Raw genomic sequence first — 19,992 nt, 5'->3', positions numbered from 1 at the left:
TGACGTCTAAAAACGTTTCATTTGGCTGTGAGTTTCGTTCCAAACACCCTATATGAGACTAAAGTTCATGACTTGTACCCCTAAGCGAGACGACGAGCAGTCTCCGTCCTTTTCATGTGAGACCTCCTCCCCCCGGGGGAGGGGAAAGAGCAAGCAGTCATTCTAATTAAAATTTAAATACGAATGTATCTGCTACACGCAAGAGACGACGGTACAAAACATAGAGACGACGGTACAAATTTCGTTTTCAATTTGGGTCTCTTGATATTCACCTTAGATCCACTCTGATAATTGAGATGAAAGAAAAAAAAGAGTACATTTAATTTTCTTTACCCAGCTGTCTTGCACGTCAGAACTGTTCCGTTTACAGCAACTTAGGGACACAGTTTTGATCAACTTATTTGACCTGTGTGTCATCCGAACGTTGAATTTGAAAATGTTGTTTTGTTTTATGCTGTCATCAAACGTCAGTTGCTGTAATTGCGATTGACAGAAACAACAATTATGGTATTTCAACAATAGATTCGGGAATTGAAAAACAATTTCTGAAGCAATTTGTCGTTTAGAAGCGTACTTAGTGACAAATTTTAGATACAGTCCGAAAAGTCAGTACAGAAATTATTCGCTCCTAGCCAAAGACCAGGGCTTTAAAACACCAATTCTTAATTATTTTCATACAGAGTTTGTTAATTATTCATAATGATGGAGATTTTCGTTGGCTCTTAAATTAGCGATTAAAATTGCCGTCTGACAAAATCGTGATTCGGGAGCGGGAAGAAAGTAAGAAAAAGACCAGTTCATTTTGCAACGGAAAAGTGGCACGCGTCAGATTTTTTTCGGCGAAAAGTTCTTTGTACCAGTGCTAAAACATTTTTGCGCCGGTTCTTTATATTTTATGCCTTTTGAATGCAGCTTTTGTGCAAAAGGTTTCGTTTTCTCACCTATAATTTTTATATCAATGAGAACTTTGCCTAAGCCATTGATTTGATGAGGTCTTTTTCAGCGCTACAGCGAATCATTGCGTCTTGCCATTGTGTTTATTTTATTTACTGATACGGAGTTTGCGTCGAAGCTTCGTCACGGAAATGCCCTAATGTTCTTCATTGACAGCCACCTTCCGATTACTGAGATTAATGAATAATTAAAATATATCCGCTGGATCGATTTACTTTTCTCTTCAAAGGCAGCTGACTTGGTCGTCCCCTCGAGCCAGTCTCATTTTGCGTTATTACGACAATTCTGGCGACAACAGTTGCCGGTTTAATGTGCAGAATTTGAAAAAAAACAGTCGCTTCTGCTAGAAAAACCTGTCTAAGTTTCGCCGCCATGGACAAGAAAAGACGGACCAGGTCATTTTGCCAATCGTTTATCTCAAAGGTAACCTTTTGACTGGTGATTGTTCTAACCTTGTCAAAGACCTTTTCACCAGCCATTTTCGATCCCTATTTTATCATTTTCTCCATAGATTAATGGCGTCTTGCTCCTTTTGCTGTTGCAATCAGGTACGCCTATTATTCAGTAGAACTGCGTCTTTTTCATAGCAAACAAAAGCACTTTCATGAAAGCAAGCATCGACTTAATTATACTCCGGTTCGATACCGGGAACGTTTCGTGCGAGAAAGCAGGTTTTCAGCCATTAAAGTGCGTGCTTTTTTTCTACTCGCATCAAACGTTATTTTGGCTTCGAAATTTACCTTACTTCGCTTTTCTGGTATCCTGTATGTTAAACAGGCTAAATATTTAGAATTATTGACCAGCGGGTGGTTTACTTTTACACAGCTACTAGTATTCTGATTCATATTTTTCACTGAAATCTGTATGAGGCCAAAGATGTTTGCGTTCTGCCTGCGCGTATCTTGACCTCTTTGTACTTTTACAGCTTTCATGCGAACAGCAGATTGTGTTATAATTTTATGCCAAACACGATTACTTCCCTAGAAACACCTACGAGCTCGGGCGGTAGACATGTTATCATATGGGCCTGTCATCAAATTTATCTCTCATTGATATGCATGGGGCATAACTGACCATTCCACCCGTATTAAGTATTTCACATGAACGTATTTCACTAAGATGCCAGATTTCTTGTTCTCATTGCAAACCTGAAAGAATACTTTTTTGTTCATATGCAGGTTTTGAATCACTGCGTTGACAATACCTTTGAAGGCAATTCTGTCATTCAGTTTTCGACAGGTGAATTTTCGCTGCCGCACTGAGAATTATTGGAATCGTTTAAACGGCGCTTCCAGAGAATATTTTGATGTTAAACACTGCATTTTCTCTCCTGTTTTAACTCAGAAGATTGTCACGCGAACAATTTCGTAGGAAAAGAATAATTTAGCTCAGAATTCGACAAACCAGTAGAAGTGAATTTTAAGCAGCTTGGTGTTTGAAAAGTTAAGTGTCCAAAAACTCTTTCGAGAAAATTGCCTTGAGTCGCCTTGTTCTATTTGAATATGTGTCTGATTGCTGCTGGAAAGTAAAACAGGCTCCTCTCGGCGTCAAAGGTTAATGAACCCATACAGATATGCTTTCAGGGCATAAAAAGCGACTTTAAATTTGGCCAGCAGGTTTCCCGCGTAGAAATCGATTCTTCGCATCACATGATGATGGTTACCTGACCGCGGTTTTTTTTTTTGCCAGCTTGTGCAACGGAAACAGAATGAAACTACTTTTGTCTCTAGCTTTCGCTTTTGCTGTCGCTTTCCAGTTTTAGGATTTTCATTACGACTGATATAAAGCTTCTGTAACTAAGACAGGCGGGCGCAGGGATATTGTTTGAATTTGGATGGCGAGCGGAAAACTGAATTTTATATTGTTTACTCTCAAATGCAAATCAGCAGGATTGATCAAAAAAACCCCTCGCTTTCAACGCAACTAATTACGATTTTTTCATTTTCTTTTCAGTAGTTTTTTCTTAGCATGTATCTAAATAATTTCCTCTTTTTCCTCGTAGTTACTCATTAACAATGCATTTTGACAAAGGCATCCCTTTAGGGCGGCCTGGGTGAACGAAGCTAAAACGAAAATTAATCGCTGTTTATGCCGGCTAGCGCAGTGTGGGCAAATATTGCTTTGAAGATTAGCAAGGGATCGAGTAGGAAAAGATTGCGTTTCTCTCCGAATTCAAGAGAATTTTCATTTCTAATTTCAGCTGCCATTTCTACGAGCAATCTGGTGGCTTCTCTTGGCGAGTGGGTCACAATGTATACAAATAAACGCCATTTTCTTTTTCCCTTCGCTAAATTTTCGGTTCAAGAACTGAGGTTAAACCGCTTATTAGGAAGATTATGTGACGACAAATCCGACCGGCCGAAAAGGAAACGTTCTCTGGAACCTTCTTGTAGGCAGTGAGATTTTTGAACTCAATTGTAAGAAATCATGAGACGGTAAAACGGCCTTACTAATCGCACAATATCGAAAATTGCTTTCTTATTTCATTTGTAATAAACCACTGCTCAAACGACATCGGCTGGACATTTTAATGCAATCATATCTTGGTGTGTCTCTGCTAGAACTGAACTTACTGAATGCACAGCCAGCTTTCCTGAGCAAATTTGTGTAGATGTTATTAGTAATTATTTCCCCATCTTTTGTGTACATTGCGTTTGTGCGTATATTTGAACAAAATCTTGTGTCATAGCTGGGAAATGGGGCTATGATTTAATTACCACCACCACAAAGAAATCGTACTCAAAATCAAACTGGATGACTTAATTTTACCAAAGTTAGTTTAAAAATCTTCAGTTTTGTAGGCAAAAATGACATTAATTATTTCTTGTATAACAGTGTTCCCATCTTGACTGTCGACTCTACACTTTACAACTTCTAAGTTGTCTGTACAAATACCAGTGATCTAAGGCTGCATCTCATTAGCTGAGTGTGCTATTGTGTGCCATAGTTTTGTTTGCTTCGTGTTATGAGATGGTCACGTTTGAGCAAATAAAACCAAAATGAAAAGTGATAATAGATTTAGAACTTCTAGAAAATTCGTTCTGAAAGAAGAGGAAAAGCATGGATTATCAAGAAAAATGATTTTTAAGGCTTAAAATAGCTATTAGATAATTTCTACAATGGCCTCTATTTGAAGAAAAAAAATTAAAAAATAAATAAACGTCAACATAATCCACACACACAAACATACTTTGATCTTTCTTTTCTCTCTAATTCGTAGTAAAACTTTGGATAGACTGAGATCTTTATTTACTTTTAAAGCTGGCTTTTTTTTTATGACACTAGGCACGTCTATGAAACCCTTTACCTTTACAACCATGAAAAGCTAATGTCATGAAGTGTGGCAATTGGTATTAAACAGTGTATAACATCTTAAAATTAGGATGATAGCGTTTTGGCAAAGATGGCAAAGAATTGTGAAAGAGCCTAATATTTAGGCCAACGTCATGAGAAACTTAAAGAAAGTCTCAATAAAATTTGCTTTTTTAAAAAAAGATTGTATTTAAATCAAGAAACTTTAATTTGGAATATCGAGTGAATGTCTGTCGCTATTTGGCCATTCAATTGTCAGGCAAAATTTCAAGATCGCACGTGATTGCGCTTTCTGAAAGAATTGAAATGATCGGAGAGCACAAGGCTCTGGTTATGTCATATAAATACTCAGGGTTTATGTATATGGAGGGCCACATTACGGTCGAAGCAGCCGTCCAGGGCTGCAATTCTTGGCTTTCAGTTTGAGCTCTATCACGTGATGTCGTTGTCGCGATACGTTTTATACGTAGTAATCAGCCTTGCTTCATTGTTATTCTGTTATGGAAGTCTGGTTGAGGTGCTGGGATCTCATGAATTGTCAGTTAAATGTTCCGCGATATTTCTTATCTATCAGTTAAAATGACAGCCCGGCTATTCCTTGGCTATCAGTAAATTTTTGCAGATTTCACCAAGCTATCAGATGAAAAAACGCGCCATGTTTAAGCTGTCGGTTAAAATTTTAGCCAACTCTCAGCTGTCAGATGAGCCTCATCTAGATTCCTGGTAGCATCGTACAACATTGAAAACTCTTTATATGGACAGTCACTCCCTTTTATCGAGCCATTCTCCACAAGATAATTTTTCATATATTTCGCGTTTGTTTGTATGAGAAATCACAAAGTTAGCTCTGACGCTAGAGTAACCCTGGATGGAGACTGACTCGCTTTAAAGATAGTCATGGGGTCATAGTCATAGTCATCGTATAATATTGACGCCTCTGTATGGAAAGTCAGTCCCTTTTTATCGTACTCGCATATAAAGCAATGCAAGCATGCGCGGGAGGGCTCCTGGCATGCGTGAAACTCAAAGGGTAAATATTTTTTTGGTCAGCAGGAACAGTTTTCGTCCGATTCTGTTATTAATCCTATCAAAGCTTTCTCTTCTCTCGTAGCAACAGAATTGACACAAAATTTTTTTTTTTTTTTGTACAAAGTATAGTCAATTTAACCTTATTTTATTTAATTTTCCTGGATGAAGGGCGAGCGAGTCCTGGTTCTCACATGACGTCACCAAAATTCGAACTACAAAACTATTGATCTTCCTGAGATTTAACTTAAATGATGTATAAGAGCAGCTGAAAACTAATATTCATACAAATTTTCGCTCCGAATGGGTTCTTGGTTTTATGATACACTACGCTTAAATTTCTAAGCTTTTTCGTGACGCGGCATTTACATGACGGCCTAGAGAGCTGTAATGATGGTTAAAAAAGTGACTTATTTCGGGGAACTTGGCTATCTGAACAGTTCATGTCTTAAAAAAGTATTATTTTAATGTTTTAGAGTTCATCGAGGGATAAATTCACGCTTTTGTAGCAAAACTCAGTGTCAGATGTTTCTGTTGGTTTCTGGCCGCCATGTTGGTGCCCATACGGATGGGCACCAGCATGGCGTCTCCATACAAATCTCTATAAATTTGGAAAAAAAAAAATTCTTCGCATATCTCGCATAAGAAAAATTGCTGTGACCAGAATTTTGGCGAGAGTCTTTATATATTAACTTTCTTTCAGTTCTCAGATTCTGGACTTTATCTATTGACCGGTTTTAATTTTTATTTTGATCTATTTTGAATTGCGTGACACCGAAAACCAGCAATAGACATTATTCCCAAGATGCTTTCTCTCAAGTAGATAACTCCCGGTTTCGAAAATCCCAGGCTAGTCTGGAAATAGCCAATCCTGTGACGCAAAGTTTGCTCACGTGATTAGGCCTAGCGGCGTTGCATGCTTTTTCATCTTTCACGAGAACATCCACGTAATGCGCGTATTAAAAATATCCGGAGAAGAACTGATTGCAATGTCCAAAATGACTTGACAGGGATTGCGTTGGGTATAAGGTCTATATTTAGTCTAAATTAAAACTGCTATAGGCCAAACATCGACTTCATATGGACAATCTGTATTCCAATCGTCTCGGCATCAAAACTTAGAGAATCAGTTCCTCTTAGCTTAAGAACTTGCGATTTAATTCCTTTAAGAAACAGTAAAAGTAGCACCTCTTAAAAACTTAAAAAAATAGTTAATAATAGTCACTTAGAGCTATGTAATGAGTACATATTTTTCTGTGAGGAATTTTCAGTAATGTATTCTTCTGTAATGTAGTTTTGTTACCGTACCGCATTTAGTTGAACTTGGTTGTAACCAGCTCGAAAGCCAATGGCTGCTTTGGTTGCCACCCACATATCTTTTTAATTTTTTCCTAACCATTTGTAACAAATATATATATTTTTCTTTAGCTGGTTTTCACATGACTTCACCAAATTCGAACTACAAAACTATTGATCTTCTTGAGATTTTACTTTAATGATGTATAAGAGCAGCCGAAAACTAATATTCATACAAATGTTCGCTCCGAATGGGTTCTTGGTTTTGTGATACACTACGCTTGAATTTCTAAGCTTTTGCGTGACGCGGCATAATACATGACGGCCTAGAGGGCTGTCATGATGGTTAAAAAAGGGACTTGTTTGGGGAACCTGGCTATCTGAACAGTTCATGTCTTAGAAAAAGTATTATTTTAATGTTTTAGAGTTCCTCGAGGGATAAATTCACGCTTTTGTAGCAAAGCTCATTGACAGATGTTTCTGTCGGTTTCCGGCCGCCTGGTGCCCATACGGATAGGCACCAGCATGGCGTCTCCATACAAATCTCTATAAATTTTGGGAAAAAAGTTTCTCCCGCATAAAGTTGCTGTGACCAGAATTTTGCCGATAGTCTTTGCATATTTACCTTCTTTCATTTCCCAGATTCTGGACTTTATCTATTGAACGGTTTTGATTTTTATTTTGATCTATTTTGAATTGCGTGACACTGAAAACCAGCAATACATTTATAATATTAACTATGTTAACTCTGTAAATAGTGCAAATATAAAAAGTTGAAGTTAAAGTTATGGGGGATTAAGCCTTATGGCCTTCGTTCTTTCTTGCTATTCATTATTAGGTCCTGTGTACAGCGCGGGCTCCAATTTTATTATCGATACAACGGCAGCAACGATACATGAGATTGACAATAGTCCAAATAGTACTGGAATAATAGAAAACAGAACGTTCCACGGTCCAAATAACGGTACATGGAGTTACTCAGTGGCATCCTTTAATCTGACCGATTTGGATGCTGTTGGCATCTTTTCGTCCGCAAGCAACGTATCTATACGTGGTGCGCATGCGCTCTCTGTGACTGTGCAAGGCAACTTTACAATAGGCACGGAGCTTGACGTGAGCGGACAAGAAGTCAATTTCACCTCACGCGATAAACCGCTGTTTTGGCTTGGTGGATTTGTACGTGTCAACAAGTCTTGTTGTACACTAGGTAAGCAAACAGTCCTTTAAAATGCTTTTACTCTAAAGAAACTGTTCGGTGCAATGAGTGGGCGGGTGAAACATAAAGTGGACAAAGACAAATGAACCACAAGAGTGCAATATTCCGAATTGCTTTTTACCTCCTTTTGAAAACGAGACCCACAGTATTGTAATCCCAACCGTTCATACGAGAATGAGTTTTACTTTCAAGACAATGAACGCACAAAAAAACTCATTTCCGTAAGTAAGGTTGTGCACTCAGACTTGTTTTGGAACAGAGAAAAGTGCAGCTCCTTTCACGTCATTTGCATCATTGTTGTCCAACATGGATGCGACGCAATGTCGGGAAGAACTAGGAAAAGCTAACTGTTTACGTTTCTCGCAATAACCTCCTTTCGCAACAAAATTAAACATTTTCAATTTAACGTTTGAAATGTCGGCTTATAAAATCTGCTTCAACAGCTGGTTTTCTCCGTCAACTTAAGTTGCATTGATATTCAGGTTATATAATGAAAGTAAACATTTAGCCAGTTATAAAGACATTAATACACTTAAATCTACACTACATATTTTAGAATGCAAGCTTTATTTCGCTGTCTGCTTTTGACTCGTGCTACTTTTCAATCTATTTTATTTAAATGTATTTTCCGTCTAGTCCTATTATCATTACAGTTAATTTGAAAGAAGTTTGGATAAGTTTGAACTCATACACAAGAGTACAGTATACCGTTAGAAATTTTAATCTAGCATAAGTGGAAAATTTGGCTTGTGGTAAGAAGCTTGGAAATAACTATGTTCTGTTAAAAACTTCAAGACCAAAAGCTAGTTTCTAAGCTCTGCCCCTGTTTATAATAGGAGCGGGGCCCGGTGGTGCTTTCAGCTATCATGGAGGGGGCCATGGTGGAAGAGGAGGTGGTTTCTATCAAGATAGGAACACCAGTAGATTCTTTGGGTGGTCGTACTATGACACGTCTTACTTGCTCGGTGGAAGTACAGGTGAGATAGGGTGAAGGGTTACATCGGCCATAATACAGTTTTACATCTACTTCATATTAAAAAACACTGACATGTTGCATTAAACAAGGTTTAGGAAACAGAAACGTTGCCTCCTGGGGAGAGCGGCTGGCAATCGGTCCTATTGTTTCTATCGAGTTTTACTAGAATTCTAGACTGTTGTATACTAATGCATTTGTTCCAATCTGATTGGCTGAGCTACTCGTACACTACCAGCAATTATAGTACACCACTAAATTTTCACCGATTCTTATTGGCTTAAATTGATCACTTGACGCGATAGTGTTCATCGGCGGAGACACACTATCTGTCCTTAGTAGATTTCTACTTGAACACTAATGCAAATGCTGCAATCTGGTTGGCTAAGCCATTGCACACTATCAGCCATTAGTGTACGTGTGCAGTGGCTTGGTGTGGTCGACAAAATTGCAACGTTTCCTCGTTTCTCCGAAGTTTTGAAAGAATGTTGTGTAACAAATGGATAGTAAAATACCTGAGAAGACTAAAAGAAGAATATTTGCGGTTTCTTGAGATAAAAAAAATAGAACTTTTTTGAAAGAAACTGGTAAGCGCGCGAAAACAACTACAAATGTCAAATTGACAATTCAGTCCTCGCGAATTTTCTAAAGCGTAAAGTTTAATACCAAGACTAGAAATAATTGGAATCGTTATTTAAAGCAAATCTCAGTTAGAATTCTACTAAAACAATTAGATTATTCCCTCTCGATTTCTATGAGTGATAGTTGATTCGGCCTTTGGCCTCATCAACTATCACCTCATAGGAATCTCGAGCTCATAATCTAATTGTTAAACACGGAGCGATCCTATAAAAGGCAAGGACACGCCACTTTTGAAGCACTTTGTTGGCTTTTTTGAGCAATGGTGGTAACCGAAATAACGGTCGCATAACAGAGAAGTCGTGGAGAAAGAGCGTTTTTTCGCTAAAGCAACGGAGTCATTTACGTAGAATAATATAAGGTAAATAGTAAAAATACAGTGAAAATAAAACTTATATTAAGAGGGGAGTGAATAGGTTTTCGGATCGACGGATTTGGCCTTAAAAAGCGCACGGATTGTGGATTTTTGCGGTAAATCGAGCGGATTCGCGGATTTTGAAAACACAGTGGATCGTGGATCAGCTGTGAATTTTGGCGCGGATTCCGGATTGTGCCTGTCTTGATGTTCCCAAACGAAATTTTGATCACAGATCTTTCTTCAGCCTTGGTCAGTATGCTAATGAGTTCATCCACATTAATTTTTTTTTCGAACGAAGCTCATTAAATTCAGGTGTGAGACTGTTATTGGAATTGTACTGTGTTATAGTCATCAAGCATGTTGCCTTCTTTACTATTTGTGCGAAATTAATAAGGGCATTCACATTTACCAGTTTGCCTTTGAAGCTTTATACTTCTGTTTCCGGATGTTGTTGTGGTTTCGGATTTGAACAAAAATTTTGGCGGATCGATGGATTTGGCGCAAAAAGGCACGGTCGGCGGATTTGGATACCCCTATTCACCTCCCTCTATTAACACTTTAGAAGATGCCTTTGGAAGAACAAAAACGATGAATGATCTTCGTCACTTCAAAAATTTCAAGGAACATTCAAATTTCGTCGCCAATAACTGAAATAACAAACCTGATGTCTACGATCAACGAGCCATCTGTTTCCATTTATCTCAGCATGCCGAGAACGAAACCAAATCTCCTAAGAGGTGATTTTGATTAGCCCGTGAACACAGACAGATTTTGGTGGGGTATTTAAAGTTATTAAGATTTATGAGGGTAATGATGGTGCAAACAAAATGCAAACTGAACAACGCTGAGGTATTCCTCAGCTGTTCTATATTTAGAGTAAAGAAATTGGAAACAAAAAGTACTACGAAGAAACAAGAGAACTTGAAAAATGGCAAAGTGAGATTTTGCCTGATTGCGCGCGTTCGTAAAAGGTCGACTGAATATTAGCAGCAAGAGTACAACAGCAGCCAATGTTCACCTCAGCGAATCTCTTCCAGATAACTCTGGCCGAAGACTAACCATATTATCGTAGATATAATATATTACTTTCGCAGTCTGCTTGTATCTGGTTTTTTTTTACGAGTTTTAGTTTCCAAACTTATTTCGTAACCGCGTTAATCCTCGAAGGAGCAAAGACAGTCTGGCATCAAAAGAACTAGACACGGCATTTTATAAATTTGAGTGAACAGCTCGAATTCATACGATAGGCTTTCGCAAGTGGAGGAACAAAATTATGAAGTTGAAATTAAAAAGTCGATTTTCTTTGCAAACTCTTCTCCTGAAGCTATCGTTCATTTAGTTCAAAAGGCATTGTTTACTTGTAAAATAAATTATAATAAAGTTTCCATATAATGCGCGCTCTGATTGGCTGAAACAGCGTGCTTTATCAGAGAACAGAGCACGGGTTGATGACGGTAAGTTTGCTTTCAAATTTTTGCTTCCGAATTTTGAGAAATTTAACCCAAATTAAACATCCCCTGTGACTCAGGCAAACGCAATGGAAACGAGCTGTTTGTCTGCAGTAAATATGGCTCACAGAGACCATTGTTAGCAACAGTAGTGTTAAAACTGTACTAAAATAACAAGTTTTGCTAGATTCCCGCCGACAAAACACGGAGTAGCAAAATAGACAAATTCTCAACCTAAACAGTGCTTCGATAAAAGACATTATATTTGTTACGAAAGCAGAAATTATACTTAATAAGTAAAATTCAACGACAGAAAACAACAATTGAACTGTCTCTGTTTATGATGAGAAGGTTTATTTTTGTAAAAATGCTCAACTGCTCAAACAACATTTACATGCAGTGTAGTAACGCTCGTTCTCCGGTCATCTCAGTGAAGTGAACCGACGAGTGGTCAGTGCAAAGCTTGCTCTGATATTCTCTTCTGTGCTCGGAGTAGAACCAGTTGAGCGGTTTAGTCTTTCTAACTTCTACGCTAGTTCGGGCAATCTTGCTGCATGCGGCTACAAGCCGTAAATAACTGTATAGCTCCTTTCAAATTCAACTCGGCTTTCATCCGCAAGCTTTGAGCTCCTCGTTTCGTAATTTCCACTGGAAAAGTGCATGTTTTCATGGGCCACAATACGGCCGGATTCCTCTGGACTATAGACTTTTACCTGCCTATCGATCCGTATTTAAAAATTAACTGAAAAGCGAACTTTGAAGGCATCGTTCATCTCTCGAAAGCTGCTCGAACTACTCGAAACTGAAAGCAGAGCTGAAGTCCAGTGTGTGATTGACAGCTGTCGCTTCGTTAGCCAATCAAATTATTTGAACAATTCTAACAAAGATTGTGATTGGCTTATTTTAGCGTGCTTTATCAGAGAACAGTGCACGGCTGACGTCACTTTTACTCGTTTGGAAAATAAAGTTTGGTTTGAAAATTCAGCCGAATGCGTGGGGAAATTATCGGATTCTTTATCCTAAAACAAATAAAGAAGCCTCGACTGTGCTCTGTTCTGTTGTAAAGCACTTAGGAAGCGGTAGAGCACTCAAGAAGTAGGGAAAAACACTCGACAACGTCTCGTGTTTTCCCCTACACTTCTTTCGTGCTCTACCGCTTCCTGCGTGCTTTACAACAGAACAGAGCACAGTCGAGGCTTTTTTATTTGTTAAACAGAAAATTACACCCGTATGGTCGCTCTCCAGAATTTTGTGGCAACGCGTTAAAATTAGACCAGAGTGAATAAGCCAATCAAATGGGAGCATTGGTCGTCCGTTGGGATTTGTGATTGACAGGCTTAACACCTCAGCCTCGTTATATAGGATCGCTCCGTGTTTAAATAGTGCCGGTCCCAAGAAAATACCCGGATGGATAATACTCGTCCGTGAAAATACTTCTGTAAACAAGCAGTCCATTAGATTTGGCTTTCACGTCTTCAATTCATCTAAAAAAGTCGAAAATAATTCAGTATGATTTTTGAACTGGCTCGCGGAAGAAAATGTAGTGGTGAACAACAAAGACAGTGGAGAGTTTATGTCTCGGAACTATCGGTCTGATAGTTACCCCTTGAAAATTTGATGTTCATAAGGCTAGCATATTTGACCTCGAAGCTTCACTTCTCGGGCAAATATTTGTTTTAAGAACATCAGATTTCCGCAGGGCAACTATCAGCCGATGGTTCCTCGACAGAAACACTCTATTGTTTAAGTAGTGTGCATTGCCTGGAAGTCTTCATAATGGTAACGTTTTCACATTTCTCCAAATGTTTCGACGACACAGCGATAGACTTGAAATAAAATTTAAAAAAAATAGCCGTCGTGGTTCACGTTCTCCAGACAACGCAGAATTTGGTCATTTCACATTGTTGTTTTGCCGAGGACGGTGAAGAAATTACCAAGAATTATAACGCACGTGCACAGCCATTGTTCTCCTAATTAAATCTTTTGTTTAGCGACGTTCCCGTTGTCATTGCCGTCGTGGTTTTCTTAAACTCCCTAATAGCGAAAGCGCGAAGCATAGAAATCGAGAGCATACATTACAACTGTTTATTATATTTGTTTTTTTCACAGGAACAGTTTTGTTCAGCAAATCCGGCTCTGGTGGTGGAGCTATTGAATTAGTCGCTGAAAACGGAATCCTGACCGTTGGTAAGAGTTTCAGAATTTTAATTTTCGATTCCAAAACAGTATTTTTTTAAATTTGTGAGCTTACAGCAGGAAATGAAACGAAATGAAATGAAATTGAATTAAATTAAATTAAAAGAAACCCAAATTAAACGTGTAATTTAAGGATTGCACGCGCGCATGGGACGAAAGCTCAAGTAATCTGCGCGCGCTCAAAGGAAAACGTGAGTGTTTTTCGATTTTTATGACGTCAACATAAGCACAAAAAGCAAAACTGACAGTGAATTTTCTCGCGTTTCCTTCGGTAAGTTTTTTTTTAAAAATCTGGTCGGTTGTAACCACATACAATTCTTATAAAATACCCTATTTTTGTTAAAATCTGTCAGAGCTAATCTAATATATTTAGAAGAATGACAAATTACAGAATATTGGAAAAATCGTCTGAACAACCTTGACTATTTACCAATTCAAAATGTCAGGCAATATCATTTCCATGATGTGGCAAAGTATGAAACAATTTCACCGAAGGAAAGTATAAATATTAAGGAGTTTAGGCCAAAATGAGGAATATATCTCCCTGTCATTAGATGAGATGTTGCCATGGTAACGGCCTTAATCCAAAAATTGACAACGAAAAAGTTAGCCTTATTTTAACAGTACCCATACTGGTGAATCTCTACAGGGAAAACTTTAAGAGAAATTAACTAAGTTTCCTTTTCTAACTCGCGCTTTATAGGGAGGGTGTTCGTAAATACTCTAGGGAGCCACTTTAAGCCCAAATTTTACGATAACTGCAGAAATTCTCGTTCGCTCATTGGCTAATTTTTATTGTCAGTAAGCGGACAGACACATGAATTTATAATTTATGCGATGCGTCAACGAGCGAGAGCGGGACAATTTGACAATTTGTTATCGTAAAAAACAAATTGACGTCAGTTTTTCATGCGTCTGTCCTGTTATTGATAATGACTCGTCATAACATTGTCAAAGTAGTCCCCTAGTGGATCCACAGCTACTTTGACAATGTTAGGACGAAATTCACGATCAATAACAGGACAGACGCATGAAAAACTGACGTCAATTTGTTCAATCGACCATTTACTCCTCCGACAAGCAAAGTAATCTGTTAGCCGCTTTGCTTTACCCAGCACTCCACGTGCTGGACCTTGTCTTGGTTTGCCTTTCCTCTCAGGTTCCGTCCCTACTCCGCCCGAGGAATTTGAAAACGGAAGTTTCACTGTGAGGACGTCGCATCAAATGTTTCCCCTCCACACTACGCCGGAGGGATTTAAAAACGCAACAATCACCGGTCATTTTGGATTTGTGTTTTAGGAAAACTCGGGCGAGGAAATCACATTATTATCGTGACGTCATCGTTTGAAGAGCGTTTTCGAAAAGTTCTGTTTTGGTGACGGATTAGTGTGGACGGTAGACCTAATCGTAGAAATAAAGCTGCGTTTTCAAATTCCTCCGGTGTAGTGGGGACGCTGCCTCATTTGTGCAAATAAATGGCGTCAAAGATCACTCGTTGTTTAGGAAAAGCTGTGTGCGCATAACCAGCCGAACTATTAAAAATACTTGGCTACCTGAGCGGCGTAAAATGTCCGGCAATTGATGTACAACAACAACAATGATTAATTGACACTCCCGTGATGGTGCTTTACAGTGACAATACAAGAGAGCTAAACTAATTGAGTTAAAAGAAGTGGTTTTATAATTCAATTAAAAGGGAAAGAATGCGATAAATATTAACAATAATCAAACAACATACAACGATTCATTATACAACAAATACTAAAATGTAGTGACATACCATCATGACGTGCTATTTAAATGACGTGACGTGCTATGTATGCTGTGACGTGACGTGCTATGTACCGGTTCTTTACTGACCTCAGCCCTGAAAATACTTTAGTTCGTTTTTGATGAAACCGGTTCACACTCGAGCAATGAACTCAAAACTAGCATTGGCATTGGCATATGAGGTTTAGGGCGAAATTTCCTGTTGAAAAGGTTTACTTCTATTCCAGATGCTCCAATTAAAGCAGACGGTTACTCAAGTAGTAACACACGTGACGATCACTGTGCAGGAGGTAGTTCAGGTGGACTGATAAGACTACAAGGAAAGAAGGTGAGATATACTGAGAGAAAATGAGGTGATATATACTGTATACAAATCAAGAGAACATGGACTAAACTAGAGTGAGACCCTTGTGACCCAACAGAATCTAAAGTGAGTTATATTTAGATCCGTTAACATTGTCTTGAGATCTGTTTCAGTTTGGCCTGAAGTACTGGGATGTAGAAACGACATTTACAAAACATAAGCTGCTTTAGAGCATTGTCCGATACAAAACTATGGAGCGTTAAATGTAACTCGGAGATGTCTCTCGGGTGTTTTTCGCGTTATCTTTTGCTTGGGAATATTGAAAATTGTACTGTTTTCTCTTTAGTTAGCCACATTGAGGCCCATTAATTTTAGGCCGGGTCTCACATAGGTGAAGGGAAGGGGTCATTTTATTAGAGGGGTGGTGGTGTGGAGGTGAAATAGGAAGATTCAGTGGAGCTTATTCAAGTAAGCCTCTGGAAATTGCGCTGTCATTATATGATTAATTACAAACTCAAAATCAAACGCTTATTACAATTGACATAAAAACTGTTGTGGGATGAGCTGGAAACTGGAAAAGCTGAAATTTGTTAGACGGAGAAATGGGCTAAATGGAGAGTAGTTTCAAATTTCTATGTACCTTCGTTTGTTTAGGTGATCATAGGAAGTAACGGACGATTATCGGCAGCTGGTGGGGACAGCGGTTACAGTTTGAATCATTCTCATTACTGTGGGGGTGGAGGAGGGGGTGGAGTTATCCAAGTGTTTTCGCTCACTGATAATACAAACTATATAGCCAACAGTACAATCAGTACGCGGCCTGGACTCGGAATACAGGATGGCGAGGAAGGGTTGGAGCAAGTCGCTGGTGAGTATAATTGATATCGGATTGTGAATTCTACTAAGATGATAATAATGATAATGATAATGATAATGATAATGATAATGATAATGATAATGATAATGATAATGATAAAGATAATGATAATGATAATGATAATGATGATATACTAATACTAATGATAATAATAATCATCATCATCTTATTACTTGTATAGCGCAAAATTCATTAAAATATATGATCTAATGCACGTTACAAAAATCTTAAACAAATTAAATCTAACAAAAATACGCTTGCTTAAAAAGGTGTGCTTTCAGTTCTCTCTTAAAAGTGTTAATATTGTCCACTGCCCTGGGGCTAGGTGGCAAAGTATTCTATAGAGCTGGCGCGGCCACAGAGAAAGCTCTGTCACTGGTTGTTTTCGAAGATTTTATTGCAGGCCGAGCTAACATATCGGTATCATTAGATCGTCAATCGTATATTAGATGTTCTTTAAGAGATAACAGATCTCTGAGATAAACTGGCGCTAGGTGGTGTATAGCCTTAAAGGTCATTAATAATCCTAAATTTAACGGGCAGCCAATGAAGATCTATCATCACAGGTGTGATTTGCGAATAGCGTGGGGTGTTTGCCAGTAGCTTGGCGGCGGCGTTTTGAACGCGTTGTAACTTACGAATATGGATGGCTGGCAAACCATATAATGTAGCATTACAGTAGTCAACCCTGCTAATAGCTAGAGCTTGTACTTAAGTCTTTGCAGCTTCCAAGGGAAGCTACTTTCTAATACGCCTGATATTATATAATGATTAAAAAGCTGATTGACATGTCTTATTTATACGGTTGTCAAAATGGCTAAGGGTGTAACGGTAAATTCCGCGCTGCCTTTATCTTGATTCCTATAATATTTCAAATGTCTCTGGATTACGTACTAATGCATCGCTAGTGATTAACCACCGATAGAATTGTAAACTCTGTTGAAGAAGACGCTCTGAAGGAAAAGCGTATCACTCCACCACTGGATCGCGGTGCGCGCTCATGAATGATATTTCGTGCCTGCGAGTTCAAAGCGCACGCGTGATCACGAGGAGAGCGTCCTTCCTCGCGCGTAGCTCGCACGTCTCTCCTTCCTAGGCTTGCCTTTGTTGTCGCTGCACCCATTCCCAACAATTTAGCATGCCTTTCAGTATAAAGTCTAGAGGAATGCATCCCTCCTTAGAAATTCACCGCGCTTCCTTCACGATAAAAGAAAAAAAACACCTTGCTATCAAGCCATATTGTTGACAAAAAGAAAACGCATTGAGAAGGTAACGAGAAAGCGATCAAAATTCAATGACGAGCTTTAGAGTCAAAAAAGAAACAAATATATATACAGTATATATCACAGCAGGGAAGATTACAAATGTGTTTGGTTGCGTCAATCATTTTTTAGATATTAGATAATTATATTGGCATTTAAAATGACATTTTCTGTTTCATGTTTTAGACACCCAAGTTTTTTTTTCTCATGGTTATGCAAGTCAGTTAAACAGAGCCCGGCCTGCTAGATATATGTAAAAAAAAAAATGCCAACCGACGTCTGTAATGAAGTTTTAAACACTAAACATCGCGGCTGGGTAAGGCTTTCTTAAACACTGAATCTAGAACCTGGGCCGAGATTACAGAAATTCAGTGTAATGTGTCTATCTTTTTATAGAACGCTGTTCGGAAACCGAAGCGGTCAAGTGAAGGCTGGTGTAACATTTGATTAATTAAAATCAACTGAATGGAAACGTGAGCCGCCACCGAGGAGCCGCATTCAGTGTAGCCGGCTGCGTAGCGGGTGGTTTAGTTAGTTGGTTGGGGTAGAGAACCTAAAAGAGCATGATCCGTCAACTTGCTCGATCGCGGACTCTACCCCAGCTAAACCGCCAGCTACACTTTTTACCCCGAAATTAAAACCGCCCAGATTATCAAAACACCTTCTTTGTGAAATAATTCGATAACATCAACGCGACTGGGAACCGATAATTAAACAAGTAACATTGGCTTTTCCGCCAATTTTCTTAAATACTCTTTCTTGCTACTTGAAAACAGAAATGTAAAACAATAACACAAACAAGTATGTTCAGTGAATATTCGTTTAGTCGGGATCGATTAACCACAGGTTGTTTAATTATTTTGGACAATTACTGGTGTAATATTAGCCACCGATATATTAACTATCAATTGATAAGCGCTCCACTTTTTCGCGCGGCATTTCGATCGAGTGTTCCGCGCAGTGCAGTCATCATTCCGTTTCAAGTGTACAACACACGTCGACTTGACCGAATTAAAAATTGGTAGGTTTTGAACGAAGAAGATTTGGCTCAACGTTTCGAAATTACAGAGATAACGCTTTATTTCGCATCTTTCCGAAGGAGTTTAACAGGAATCGTCTTTTCGAATTCAAGTGCTGTTGACATGAACCTGACCGGAGACAAATGCATTGAGCCGAAAATGCGACTTTTTGGTTGCCTCAACCCGTGGGCCGTGGACCGTGGACCGTGGATATTCAATAAGTCGAAGCGAATTATTCGACCAAAGCTACTTGGCCAGCGACTCTATCCTGCGCAATCACTGTCCGAGGACGAAATGGCGCAAGTTCAAGTTGTGCTGACATTAGGTCAAGAATGAAGCCAAGAAGAACGTCAGCGAAGTATAGGGCCTTCTGATTGTCGAAAATCCCATATTCAGGAAGCCATTGTGGGCAGAATGTACCAGAGAGTAACAATCTAATGGCCAGGCCACCATATTAATTTTGTAACAATCGTGGGTAGAAGACACCTGAGGTTACAATCTAACAGTCACGCCATATTAACTTTGTAACAATCGTGGGTAGAAGATACCCGAGGTTACAATCTAATAGTCACGCCATCATGTTAACTCATATTGTTACTCTCTGGTACATTCTGCCCATGGCTGCCTGGATATGGGATTTTGGATACCCAGAAGGCTCTGCAGCCCGCTAACGTTCTTCTTGGCTCCATTCTTGACCTCATGTCAACATAACTTGAACTCGTCATTTCGTCGTAGAACAGTGATCGCGCAGGGTATAATCGTTGGCCGGTAGCTGGAATAATTCGCTTTGACTTATTAACTTTCGCGCAGGGGAGAAACGCTGGCGATTGATCTCAGAAGGTACCCAGAAAGGTAGATACTTTTCATTTGCTGGGAATGTAACGGTGTTTAATGTGCAGATAACCAGAGCATAAAAAATTGTTTTCCGAAAACAAAGCGGGCAAAAACAAAGAATGTTAGTGGAAAACAAGAGTGGCACGTGATTCGTTGTGGCATGCGTTGATGATACACAATTAATGATCTGAAAACGGACAGTGCTGTTATGGAAAAACGAGGGAAAAGTGTCGCATTTATTTCAAGCAAAAAATCCCGTTCCTGAATCTGCGCATTTAAAACACTCTACAAAGGCGGCTACTCAGTTTGGGCTGGAATCCGGAAAACCATCTGCGAAAAGTAATATAGTCTCTAGCATTTCTTGCCCAAAAGGTACAGGGAATGTTGTTTGTGAACATCGTCGTGGTAAAAAGGGCTTTGAAAAATTCGCCCGACGAGCGACTGGCCATTAAAGAAATTCCGCGTATTCTATTGTCGATTGTCAGGGACGAAAGCAATTAGCCATTGT

At 39.0% G+C, this 19,992-nt stretch overlaps 1 protein-coding gene across 3 annotated transcripts in view; it reads left to right on the top strand.

The window, feature by feature from the left end:
• LOC145465471 (uncharacterized) overlaps positions 1–19,992 on the top strand; it is a 65,108-nt gene that overhangs the window by 1,347 nt on the left and 43,769 nt on the right. For all 3 annotated transcript variants that reach the window (XM_081449253.1, XM_081449252.1, XM_081449254.1), the window contains exons 1-7: positions 1–1,377; positions 1,466–1,502; positions 7,427–7,795; positions 8,641–8,781; positions 13,332–13,409; positions 15,416–15,516; positions 16,147–16,360. The exon at positions 1–1,377 is cut by the window's left edge and continues 1,347 nt beyond it. In XM_081449253.1, the coding sequence (XP_081305379.1) occupies positions 1,327–1,377; positions 1,466–1,502; positions 7,427–7,795; positions 8,641–8,781; positions 13,332–13,409; positions 15,416–15,516; positions 16,147–16,360 (991 nt within the window). In that variant the 5' untranslated portion in view covers positions 1–1,326. The remainder of the gene's footprint in view (positions 1,378–1,465; positions 1,503–7,426; positions 7,796–8,640; positions 8,782–13,331; positions 13,410–15,415; positions 15,517–16,146; positions 16,361–19,992) is intronic.

This window comes from Orbicella franksi, chromosome 13, assembly GCF_964199315.1.
Source record: "Orbicella franksi chromosome 13, jaOrbFran1.1, whole genome shotgun sequence".
NCBI lineage: Eukaryota > Metazoa > Cnidaria > Anthozoa > Scleractinia > Merulinidae > Orbicella > Orbicella franksi.
The sequence above is the reverse complement of the archived record's forward strand: the minus strand, read 5'-3'. Positions and strand labels throughout refer to the sequence as shown.